Source organism: Salmo salar, chromosome 03 (genome assembly GCF_965601325.2).
Source record: "Salmo salar chromosome 03, fSalSal1, whole genome shotgun sequence".
Classification (NCBI taxonomy): Eukaryota; Metazoa; Chordata; class Actinopteri; order Salmoniformes; family Salmonidae; genus Salmo; species Salmo salar.
The window spans coordinates 52,871,565-52,884,879 of NC_138293.1; the positions used below are offsets into that span (position 1 = coordinate 52,871,565).

Here is a 13,315-nt window from a genome sequence, read left to right on the forward strand (position 1 = left end):
GTCTGAACCCCGACCTGTGCAACTGGGTCTTGGACTTCCTGACGGGCCACCCCCGGGTGGTGTAGGTAGGAAACAACACCTCCACTTCGCTGATCCTCACAACACAGGGGCCCCACGAGGGTGCGTGCTCAGCCCCCTCCTGTACTCCTTGTTCACCCATGACTGTGTGGCCAAACACGCCTCCAACTCAATCATCAAGTTTGCAGACGACAACAGTAGTAAGCTTGATCACCAACGATGACGAGACAGCCTACAGGGAGGAGGTGAGGGCTCTGGGAGTGTGGTGCCTGGAAAACAACCTCTCAATCAACGTCAACAATACAAAGGAGATGATTGTGGACTTCAGGAAACAGCCGAGGGTGCACCCCCCTATCTACATCGACGGGACGGCAGTGGAGAAGGTGGAAAACTTCAAATTCCTTGGTGTACACATCACTGACAAACTGAAATGGACCACCCACACAGACAGTGTGGTGAAGAAGGCACAACAGAGCCTCTTCAACCTCAGGAGGCTAAAGAAATTTGTCTTGTCTCCTAAAACCCTCACAAACTTTTACAGATGCACAATTGAAAGCATCCTGTCAGGCTGTATCACCGCCTGGTACGGCAACTGCACCGCCCACAAACGTAAGGCTCTCCAGAGGGTGGTTCGGTCTGCCCAATGCATTTCCGGGGCAAACTACCCACCCTCCAGGACACCTACAGCACCCAATGTCACAGGAAGGCCAAAAAAGATCATCAAGGGCAAGAACCACCCGAGCCACTGCCTGTTCACCCCACTATCATCCAGAAGGCGAGGTAAGTACAGGTGCATCAAAGCCGGGACCAAAAGACTGAAAAACAGCTTATATCTCAAGGCCATCACACTGTTAAACAGCCATCACTAGTGCATTAGAGGCTGCTGCCTATAGGCATAGACTAGAAATCACTTTTAAGAATGGAACACTAGTCACTTTAATAATGTTTACATATCTGGCATTACTCATCTCATATGTACAGTTGAAGTCGGACGTTTACATACACTTAGGTTGGGGTCATTAAAACTCATTTTTCAACCACTCCACCAATTTCTTGTTAACCTGTTGGGGCTAGGGGGCAGTATTTGCACGGCCGGATAAAAAACGTACCCGATTTAAACTGGTTACTGTTCTTCGCCCAGAGACTGGAGAGACGTCATTCCACTTTCTGGCGCCTTCTGAGAGCCAATGGAAGCCTTAGAAAATGTCACGTTACAGCAGAGATGCTGTATTTTTGATAGAGATGCCCTAGAAGTAGAACAAATTGTCAGACAGGGGACTTCCTGTATGGAATCTTCTCAGGTTTTGGCCTGCCATATGAGTTCTGTTATACTCACAGACACCATTCAAACAGTTTTAGAAACTTTAGGGTGTTTTCTATCCAAATCTACTAATTATATGCATATTCTCGTTTCTGGGCAAGAGTCGTAACCAGATTAAATCGGGTACGTTTTTTTATCCGGCCGTGCAAATACTGCCCCCTAGCCCCAACAGGTTAAGAAATTATAGTTTTGGAAAGTCAGTTAGGGCATCTACTTTGTGCATGACACAAGTAATTTTTCCAACAGTTGTTTACAGACAGATTATTTCACTTATAGTTCACTGTTTCACATTTCCAGTGGGTCAGAAGTTTACATACACTAAGTTGACTGTGCCTTTAAACAGCTTGGAAAATTCCAGAAAATTATGTAATGGCTTTAGAAGCTTCTTTTAGGCTAATTGACATCATTTGAGTCAATTGGAGGTGTACCTGTGGATGTATTTCAAGGCCTACATTCAATCTCAGTGCCTCTTTGCTTGACATCATGGGAAAATCTAAAGAAATCAGCCAAGACCTCAGAAAGAAAATTGTAGACCTCCACAAGTCTTCATCCTTGGGAGCAATTTCCAAATGACTGAAGGTACCACGTTCATCTGTACAAACAATAGTACGCAAGTATAAACACCATGGGACCATGCAGCCGTCATACCGCTCGGGAAGGAGACGCGTTCTGTTTCCTGGAGATGAACGTACTTTGGTGCGAAAAGTGCAAATCAATCCCAGAACAACAGCAAAGGACCTTGTGGAGATGCTTGAGGAAACGGGTACAAAAGTATCTATATCCACAGTAAAACGAGTTCTGTATTGACATAACCTGAAAGGCCGCTCAGCAAGGAAGAAGCCACTGCTCCAAAACCGCCATAAAAAAGCCAGATCGTACTCTTTGGAGAAATATCCTCTGGTCTGATGAAACAAAAATAGAACTGTTTGGCTATAATGACCATCGTTATGTTTGGAGGATAAAGGGGGACGCTTGCAAGCCGAAGAACACCATCCCAACCGTGAAGCGCGTGGGTGGCAGCATCATGTTGTGGGGGTGCTTTGCTGCAGGAGGGACTGGTGCACTTCACAAAATAGATGGCTTCATGAGGCAGGAAAATGATGTGGATATATTGAAGCAACATCTCAAGACATCAGTCAGGAAGTTAAAGCTTGGATACAAATGGGTCTTCCTAATGGACAATGACCACAAGCATACTTCCAAAGTTGTGAAAAATGGCTTAAGGACAACAAAGTCAAGCTATTGGAGTGGCCATCACATTGTGGGCAGAACTGAAAAGGTGTGTGCGAGCAAGGATGCCAACAAACCTGACTCAGTTACACCAGCTCTGTCAGGAGGAATGGGCCAAAATTCACCCAACTTATTGTGGGAAGCTTGTGGAAGGCTACCTGAAACTTTGACCCAAGTTACCGTAAATTCCGGACTATAAGCTGCAACTTTTTTCCCAGGCTTTGAACCTCGCGGCTTAAACAATGACGCGGCTAATATATGGATTTTTCCCGCTTTCAATTTTTTTTTCTCCAGAAAAACACATTCTGTGACGTGCTCAGTTTTTGGGCGGCATGAAGCTTTCATTAGACCAATGAAATTGCCAAACTGGTTAAGGTCAAACAACTTTTTTGTTTACTGTTTAGGTTAAATCGAGCGCTCTCAAACTTCCCATCATTCTGATTATGGTAGTCATTTTGTCACCCTCATCATGGCAAAGACACGGCGAAATGCATATGATGCAGCTTTCAAGTTGAAGGCGATTGATCTGGCTGTTGGAAAAGGAAATAGAGCTGCTGCACGGGAGCTTGGTCTTAATGAGTCGATGATAAGACGTTGGAAACAGCAGCGTGAGGAATTGACTCAGTGCAAAAAGACAACTAAAGCTTACTGCAAATGTTTTATTTTTTGTTACAAGCCGTGTTTCGTTAAAGCCTATTTATTTTTGTTACAAGCCGTGTTTCGTTAAAGCCTGTGTAAAGTTAATTTGTTTCAATGTACCGGTAGGCACCTGCGGCTTATAGACATGTGCGGCTTATTTATGTTTAAAATTAAAAATTAAAAAATATTCAGTGGGTGCGGCTTATAGACATGTGCGGCTTATTTATGTTTAAAATAAACAATTTAAAAATATTCAGTGGGTGCGGCTTATATTCAGGTGCGCTTAATAGTCCGGAAATTACGGTAAACAATTTAAAGGCAATGCTACGAAATACTAATTGAGTGTATGTAAACTTCTGACCCACTGGGAATGTGATGAAAGAAATAAAAGCTGAAGTAAATCATTCTCTCCACTATTATTCTGTCATTTCACATTCTTAAAATGAAGTGGTGATCCTAACTGACCTAAAACAAGGAATTTTTACTAGGATTAAATGTCAGGAATTGTGAAAAACTGAGTTTAAATGTGTTTGACTAAGGTGTATGCAAACTTCCGACTTCAACTGTATATACTGTATTCTATACTATTCGACTGTATCCTAGTTCGTTCCACTGTGACATTGCTCGTCAATGTGTATATAGTCTTAATTCATTCCTACTTAGATTTGTGTGTATTGGGTATATGTTGTGTAATTTGTTCGATATTACTGCACTGTCTGAGCTAGAAGCACAAGCATTTCGCTCCACCTGCAATAACATCTGCTAATCACGTGTATGTGACCAATACATTTTGATTTGAATACAAAAACGTTATGTTTGGGGCAAATCCAACATTACCGAGTACCGTTCTTCATATTTTCAAGCATGGTGGGGGCTGCATCATGTTATGGGTGTGCTTGTCATTGGCAAGGACTCTGAGTTTTTTGGGGGATAAAAATAAATGGAATAGAGCTAAGCACAGGCAAAATCCTATAGGAAAACCTGGTTCAGTTTTCCAACAGACGCTGAGAGACAAATTCACCTTTCAGCAGGATAATAACCTAAACACAAGGCCAAATATACACTGGAGTTGCTTACGAAGACGACATTGAATGTTCCTGAGTTGCCTAGTTACAGTTTTGCCTTAAATCGGCTTGAAAATGTATGGCAAGTCTTGAAAATTGCTGTCTAGCGATGATCAACAACCAAGTTGACAGAGCTTGAAGAATTTAAAAACAATAATGTGTAAATATTGTACAATCCAGGTGTGCAAAGCTCTTAGAGACTTAGCCAGAAAGACTAACAGATGCAATCAATGCCAAAGGTGATTCTAACATGTTTTGAATGCTTTATTGAATACTGTTTTTCATGGGGTATTGTGTGTAGATGGGTGAGAGAGAAATATATTTTATACATTTTCAGCCTGTAACACAACGTAACTTTTTACACACACACACACACACACACACACACACACACACACACACACACACACACACACACACACACACACACAAACTATATTCTTCTTTCTACTCTTTCCCTCTCTCTCTGTGTCTCTCTCTCTGTCTCTATTTCTCTCTTTCTCATCCTAAACCTAAAGAATGGCAATTGGACTGTTTTCTCTGCTACCGCATGGCAAGCGGTACCGGAGTCTAGGACCAAAAGGCTCCTCAACAACTTCTACCCCAAAGCCATTAGACTGCTGAACAATTCATTAAAAATCGGCACCGGACAATTTACATTGACCCCCCCCCCCCCCCCCCCCGTACACTGCTGCTACTCGCTGTTTGTTTGTTACCTATGCATAGTCACTTTGCCCCTACCTACATGTACAGATTATCTCAACTAGCCTTTACCCCTGCAACCTGACTCAGTACCGTGCCCCCTGTATATAGCCTCGTTATTCTTATTGTGTTACTTTTTATTATTACTTTTTATTTTAGCCTTCTTGGTAAATACTTTCTTCTTCTTGAACTGCGCTGTTGGTTAAGGGCTTGTAAGTAAGCATTTCACGGTAAAGTCTACACTTGTATTCGGCGCATATGGCAAATAAAGTTTGATTTGATTATGGTGTGGTGTGGCTTACTCTTAATTCCTCCCTCCTCCTACTTCCCCCTCTCCAGTGAGCCCAACCTGCTGGTGCGTGCCTGTAACCAGCTGGGTCAGTTCCTGCAGCACAGAGAGACCAACCTGCGCTACCTGGCTCTGGAGAGCATGTGTACCCTGGCCAGCTCTGAGTTCTCCCATGAGGCTGTCAAGACCCACATCGAGACCGTCATCAACGCACTCAAGGTCTGTCTCTGTCAAACACACGTTACACGCACACTCTGTTCAGACGAGACACTACTTTAAAAAAAATTAACACTTTGTTTTAAGTACTTTGCTGGTGTTTGTAACAAATTTTATACCTTATCGTTTTCTCTCCAGACTGAAAGGGATGTGAGTGTTCGCCAGAGGGCTGCTGACCTGCTCTACGCCATGTGTGACCGTAGCAACGCCAAACAGATCGTTGCCGAGATGCTCAGCTACCTGGAGACAGCCGACTACTCCATCAGAGAGGAGATGGTACGCGTCTGCTTGTGTGTCTATTGTATGTTTTCCCCCTCTGAGTGCCTCTGGGTTTATGCCTGCATGTGTCTTTGCGCTTATGTGTCTGTGTTAGAGTGTGTAACCCAGCGGTCCCAAAGCAGGGTCGCCTGATGTGAAACTGGTGTCGTGGGAGAATTTCTAAAATCCTAAATTCAAAAAAGATATATACATATATAATATCGTCTTTGTCTCAAAATCATTATAATGTGGTTAACCTTAATCTAAATAAAAATTATTAGAATCTAAAAGATCAAATTAAACTAGAGAGCGCCCTTAGATCATGGGAAAAGGCCGCACTTGCTCGTTGCACTTCAATCATTCCCACCGTGAATGGCTGGGCACGCTACGCTATGAAACCCCCCACTATTGCAGAGACTGACATACAGTTGAAGTCGGAAGTTTACATACACCTTAGCCAAATACATTTAAACTCAGTTTTTCACAATTCCTGACATTTAATCCTAGTAAAAATTCCCTGTTTTAGGTCAGTTAGGATCACCGCTTTATTTTAAGAATGTGAAAGGTCAGAATAATAGTGGAGAGAATTATTTATTTCAGCTTTTATTTCTTTCATCACATTCCCAGTGGGTCAGAAGTTTACATGCACTCAATTAGTATTTGATAGCATTGTCTTTAAATTGTTTAACTTGGGTCAAACTTTTGGGGTAGCCTTCCATAAGCTTCCCACAATAAGTTGGGTGAATTTTGGCCCATTCCTCCTGACAGAGCTGGTGTAACTGAGTCAGGTTTGTAGGCCTCCTTGCTCGCACACACTTTTTCAGTTCTGCTCACAAATTTTCTATAGGATTGAGGTCAGGAATTTGTGATGGCCACTCCAATAGCTTGACTTTGTGGTCCTTAAGCCATTTTGCCACAACTTTGGAAGTATGCTTGGGGTCATTGTGCATTTGGAAGACCCGTTTGCGACCAAGCTTTAACTTCCTGACTGATGTCTTGAGATGTTGCTTCAATATATCCATATAATTTTCCTCCCTCATGAAGCCATCTATTTTGTGAAGTGCACCAGCCCCTCCTGCAGCAAAGCACCCCCACAACATGATGCTGCCACCCACGTGCTTCACGGTTGGGATGGTGTTCTTCGACTTGCAAGCCTCCCCCTTTTTCCTCCAAATATAACAATGGTCATTATAGCCAAACAGTTCTATTTTTGTTTCATCAGACCAGAGGACATTTTTCCAAAAAGTATGATTTTTGTCCCCGTGTTGCAAATCGTAGTCTGGCTTTTTTATGGCGGTTTTGGAGCAGTGGCTTCTTCCTTGCTGAGCGGTCTTTCAGGTTATGTCCATATAGGACTCGTTTTACTGTGGATATAGATACTTTTGTACCTGTTTCCTCCAGCATCTTCACAAGGTCCTTTGCTGTTGTTCTGGGATTGATTTGCACTTTTCGCACCAAAGTACGTTCATCTCTAGGAGACAGAACATGTCTCCTTCCTGAGCGGTATGACGGCTGCGTGGTCCCATGGTGTTTATACTTGCGTACTATTGTTTGTACAGATGAACGTGGTACCTTGAGGCGTTTGGAAATTGCTCCCAAGGATGAACCAGACTTGTGGTTGTCTACAATTTTTTTCTGAGGTCTTGGCTGATTTCTTTTGATTTTCCTATTATGTCAAGCAAAGAGGCACTGAGATTGAAGGTAGGTCTTGAAATACATCCACAGGTACAACTCCAATTGATTCAAATGATGTCAATTAGTCTAACAGAAGCTTCTAAAGCCATGACATAATTTTCTGGAATTTTCCAAGCTGTTTAAAAGCACAGTCAACTTAGTGTATGTAAACTTCTGACCCACTGGAATTGTGATACAGTGAATTATAAGTGAAATAATCTGTCTCTAAACAATTGTTGGAAAAATGACTTGTATCATGCACAAAGTAGATGTCCTAACCGACTTTCCAAAACGATAGTTTGTTAACAAGAAATGTGTGGAGTGGTTGAAAAACGAGTTTTAATGACTCCAACCTAAGTGTATGTAAACTTCCGACTTCAATTGTACCGTCCGCAATTGATATAGTAAAAATAGTGTATGGGGAGGCACAGAAACTCACATCAATACCTTTGTCAGATAACAATGTTAAATGAAGAATTTATGCTATTGCTAGCAATCAAGAGGAAACTCTGACTGAACAACTCAAAGCTTATGCTTTCCAAATGGACTTTAGCTGTGAGGGCCGAGATGCCCATGCATTGCCTTTTGTTCGCTATACATGTCGTGGGATGCTATTCACAAGGACATATTTTTCTGTCTCAATTCCCAAGCATGAAACAGCATAGGGGATGTTCAGTGTGCTGCGTGGCTATTTTGACCAAAAACAGATTCCCTATGGGATCGAATGGTGAGCTTTTGCACAGATGGGGCTTCATTTATCAGGAAACCAGGGGGCAGGCCTCTGCACTCTAGTTAGTAATGAGTCTCCCTCTGCCTTATGAACACATTGTATGGTACACTGAGCGCAAATGGCGGCAGGAGAGCTAAGCAGAGATCTCTGAGATATACTGTAGCAGGTAACTTTGATTGTGAACTACATCAAACCACATCCAATGCCTGCACTCCTGTTCACAAAACTATGTGGAAAAATGAGATCAGTGCATGACAGTGTTCAATTTCACACCAAGTCTTGGTGGTTATCGAGGGAAAGAGTTGGAAAGATTTTTCGCATTGAGAGAGGAACTGCTGTCATTCACAATGGATGTAAAAGAAACAGACTCGGTTGACTTTCTGTGTAATGAAAATAAAATAACAGAAAACAGCATCAATAAGTGTCCCACACAAGTGATGACTGCTCACCTCCAACGCTTGGAAGAGCACTTTTGGATGCACCGACTGGGGAAAAATAGTTTTGAACGGTCAACCAACTCGGGAATTCGTGCCTCTTTCTAGAGCTCTGACTTTCTGAGCTAAAGATCACTGACGTAATGATCCGAGTTCCCAGTTGTCTTGAAAGCACCATAAAACTCATGGTAGACTACCCTTCGCCAGCTGATATCTGTGTGAAGCTGGATTGAGTGCTCTCGTCTGCATTAAAACCAAATATCGATCCAGGTTGGATGTGAAAGCAGAGATTAGGTGCGCACTGTCGACCACGCCCCTTGACTTTGAGAAGCTCCGACGCGACATGCAACACAGAGGGTGTTCTTTAATGGAAGCCAGCTTATGGGGATCCATAATAAATACAAATACAAACAAGCACACCCATCTCATTAGTGGTGGTGATATGAGATGCATTTTGTCAGACTAATTTGCAATTGACTGCTCTACATTAAAAGTATGTGATGGTGAGTTGAGAAGACAATCAAATACTGTTGGAATGTTTTTCAATTGACTGCCATAGCTCCAAATAAATAAATAAACTTGGCTGTTAATAAAACCTTTTAAAAATCACATGGGTGGGGCTGCGAGAATTATCAGATGTCAATATGGGGTCGTGGGCCAAAAAGGTTTGAGAACCCCTGCTCCCTTCTCTCCCAGGTGTTGAAGGTGGCCATCCTGGCAGAGAAGTATGCGGTGGACTACTCATGGTATGTTGACACCATCCTTAACCTCATCCGCATTGCCGGGGACTACGTCAGTGAGGAGGTGTGGTACCGCGTCATCCAGATTGTCATCAACCGCGACGATGTGCAGGGCTACGCCGCCAAGACCGTCTTCGAGGTAGGGGCTCCCCAAGACGGATACGTCTGGATCCAATGTGCTCTTTTTGTCTCAACTTGGAAATTCCTCAATCATATTCCCTGGTTGAGTACATTAGGGTGAAAATGTTTTTAAAACTATTGCAAATCAAAACCTTTTTTATATATATATAAGTCCTCCCTGTTTGAGTCATTTGTCCTTGTTTGGTGCCTAATGAACACGGCTCTGAAGACCCATAGCATTTGGCTATCGTAAAATCTGTTCAAATTACTTACGTTTTTAACTGTCCCCCTCTCCAGGCTCTACAGGCCCCAGCCTGTCATGAGAACATGGTGAAGGTGGGGGGGTACATCCTGGGAGAGTTTGGAAACCTCATTGCCGGGGACCCCCGCTCCAGGTGAGTGGTGGCCTCTCCCACACCAGTGACATCAACCTGAGACGCACACAAATATGCGGCTACTCTTATTTTCTGATGTATTAATGAGGTTTTTCCCTTTTCTTTTTATGGTTCTACCTTTTTGTCATCCTTCTCTCTCCTTCCTCTTCTCCATTCTCATCCTCTCTTCCCACTATCATTTTAACTCTTTACCGCTCCTCTCACTCTCACTTTCACTCTACTCTTTCTCTCTCTCTCACTCCTCCCTCTCTCTCTCCTCCCTCTTTCTCATCCCTCTCTCCAGCCCTCTGGTCCAGTTCAACCTGCTCCACTCTAAGTTCCACCTGTGTTCGGTGCCCACGCGCGCCCTGCTGCTCTCTGCTTACATCAAGTTCATCAACCTGTTCCCAGAGACCAAGGCCACCATCCAGGAGGTGCTTCGCTCCGACAGCCAGATCAGGAACTCTGACGTGGAGCTGCAGCAGAGGGCCGTAGAGTACCTCAAGCTCTCCTCCATCGCCAGCACTGACGTCCTGGTGAGGACTGGGGATTTTGAGACAGGTTTATTGAGACAGTTTGGAAGGGTGGGCACGGGGATTGAACCCTGGTCTCCAGTGGAGAGATGTATATGTGACTGTGCCAGGGAGTGTTACCACTGCACACACAGCTCTTGCCTGGCTACCCATCCATATCGCGCTGACCAACTGACGTTTATTTTCCACAAAGAGTCTGGATTTGCCACTCTCCCCGACGATTTCTAGAATGTGAACACGTTCTTACCGTTCTGATTGGTCCCAGAAACTGATGGGTTGGGCCAGAGCCGGTCTACAAGATGTCGTTATCAACTTTGATACTCTGATTGGTTAGATTTGTTACACTATCCAATCGCTGATGAATTTGTTTTGTACAACGGCCTTCATTTTAAAGTCATGCAAACGACTTCTACGGTAGCAGTTTCAGACTCTGTAGCGAACAGAGCAGAGGAAGAATTTAGTGTGAGGCGTCAGGCTACCACAGCTCTGCATGTGTTTTTGTTATTTTACTGATCTCTTTCACTTTTTATTGTTTACTGCAAATTATGTTGGCATTTTAAATGCACTTACAGTGCCTTCGGAAGGTATTCATACCCCTTCAGTTATTCCGCATTTTGTTGTTACAGCCTGAATTCAAAATTTATTTTCTCACCCATTTACACACAATACCCCATAATGACAATGTGAAAACATGTTTTTATATATCTTTGCAAATTCACACCCCTGAGTCAATACATTTTAGAATCACCTTTGGCAGTGATTACAACTGTGAGCCTTTCTGCGTATGTCTGTAAGATAATTGCACTCCTGGATTGTACCATATTTGCCTATTATTCTTTTCAAAATTCTTCAAGCTCTGTCAAATTGGTTGTTGATCATTGCTAGACAGCCATTTTCAAGTTTGGTCATAGATTTTCAAGCAGATTTAAGTCAAAACTGTAACTCAGCCACTGTCTTCTTGGTAAGCAACTCTAGAGTAGATTTGGCCTTGTGTTTTAGGTTATTGTCCTGTCAGGTGGAACTGGAAAGCAGACTGAAACAGGTTTTCCTCTTTGATTTTTGCCTGTGCTTAGCTCCATTCCGTTTCTTTTTTAATCCTGAAAAACTCTAATGATTACGCCTGACATGATGCAGCCACTACTATCCCTGAAAATATGGAGAGTGATACTCCGTAATGTGTTGTATTGGATTTGCCCCCCAAAAATACATTTTGTATTCTGTATAAAAAGTTTATGGCTTTGCCACATTTTTTGCGGTATTATTTTAGTGCGTTGTTGCAAACAGAATGCATTTATTTAATGCCTGCTTTTTAAAGTTATACCAATTAGGTGCTCTTCTTTGCGAGATATTGGAAAACCTCCCTGGTCTTTGTGGTTGAATCTGGGTTTGAAATTCACTGCTCGACTGAGGGACCTTGGAGATAATTGCGTGGGTTACAGAGATGAGGTAGTCATTCAAAAAATCTTGCTAAACACAATTATTGCACACAGAGTGAGTTCTTGCAATTTATTATGTGACTCGTTAAGCACATTTTTACTCCTGAACTTAATTAGGCTTGCCATAACAAAAGGGATGAATACTTATTGACTCAAGTTATTTCAGCTTTTCACTTTTAATTAATTTTGTAAAATGTTGCTGTAACACAACAAAATGTGGAGAAAGTCAAAGGTTATGAATACTTTCTGAAGGCACTGTAGAATACATTTCGATTTGACTGCAGGCCACAGAGCAGCAACAATATAACCTTGCAGTGTTCAGCTGTGGTTGTGTTCCAAATGTAAACCATAACTGTGACTGGTTTAATCACATTGTCATAACTGTAACCACATAACAACAGCTACCATTAGCCTTGTTTATTTACTTGCCTGGTCAAAGAATGTTGTCTCTCCTTCCCCCTTTCTCTCCCTTTCTCTCCTTCCCCTCTTCCTCTCCCTCCTTCCCCCTCTTCAGGCTACTGTGCTGGAGGAGATGCCTCCCTTCCCAGAGAGGGAGTCATCCATCTTGGCCAAGCTGAAGAAGAAGAAGGGTCCGGGTGCCGTGTCGGTAGAGCTGGAGGACGGCAAGGAGAGAGGAGAGCTCAACGGTGGAGGGGACAGGGGGGGCGACGCTGCCATCGCAGCCTCTAACGCTGTGAGCATCCAATTCAATATACTGTATCTACATCCCAAATGGCACCTATTCTCTACAAAAAAAAAGTGCATTAAACCCCTAGAGTCGATGTCCGCGCACCCTCTGGAAATCGAATTAGCGTTAAAAAAAATCCAGATCAAAATCCGTCTGTTTTTTGCATGGGCTGCGTCTCAATCCACTGCATCCGCCAATGGCGGCCTTCTGCAGTGGAAGGTGGCCAAGCTACAACGGTGTTTGTGAGACCATGAGACAACCTGAAAATCTCTGTAGCGTCCGAACCACTCTACGGAAAGATGAGACTTAAATATGGGTCAAAATAAATAAAAACTAAATCCTGATCTTTCTTATACGCTATATATAGAAAAGTATGTGGACACCCCTTCAAAGTAGTGGATTCGGCTATTTCAGCCACACCCTTTGCTTACATGTGTATAAAATCGAGCACACAGCCATGCAATCTCCATAGACACACATTGGCAGTAGAATGGCCTTACTGAAGAGCTCCATGACTTTCAACGTGGCACCGGCATAGGATGCCATCTTTCCAAGTCAGTTCGTCTCCAAAAAATTCTAACTAATCGTTGGCCCTCGGTTGCAACACTCACTTCCGGGTTCCAAACTGCCTCTGGAAGCAACGTCAGCACAATAACTGTTCGTCGGGAGCTTCATGAAATGGGTTTCCATGGCCGAGCAACCGCACACAAACCTAAGATCATCGTGCGCAATGCCAACCGTGGAGCGGTGGAAACACATTCTCTGGAGTGATGAATCAGGCTTCACCATCTGGGTTTGGCGGATGCCAGTAGAACGCTGCCGGACTGTATAGTGCCAACTGTAAAGTTT

General features: G+C 43.2%; 1 protein-coding gene across 3 annotated transcripts in view; it reads left to right on the plus strand.

Annotated features, from left to right (window-relative positions):
* ap2a1 (adaptor related protein complex 2 subunit alpha 1) overlaps positions 1-13,315 on the plus strand; it is a 55,889-nt gene that overhangs the window by 29,774 nt on the left and 12,800 nt on the right. For all 3 annotated transcript variants that reach the window (XM_082973570.1, XM_082973571.1, XM_082973572.1), the window contains exons 7-12: positions 5,314-5,482; positions 5,618-5,755; positions 9,272-9,454; positions 9,733-9,830; positions 10,114-10,345; positions 12,293-12,472. In XM_082973570.1, the coding sequence (XP_082829696.1) occupies positions 5,314-5,482; positions 5,618-5,755; positions 9,272-9,454; positions 9,733-9,830; positions 10,114-10,345; positions 12,293-12,472 (1,000 nt within the window). The remainder of the gene's footprint in view (positions 1-5,313; positions 5,483-5,617; positions 5,756-9,271; positions 9,455-9,732; positions 9,831-10,113; positions 10,346-12,292; positions 12,473-13,315) is intronic.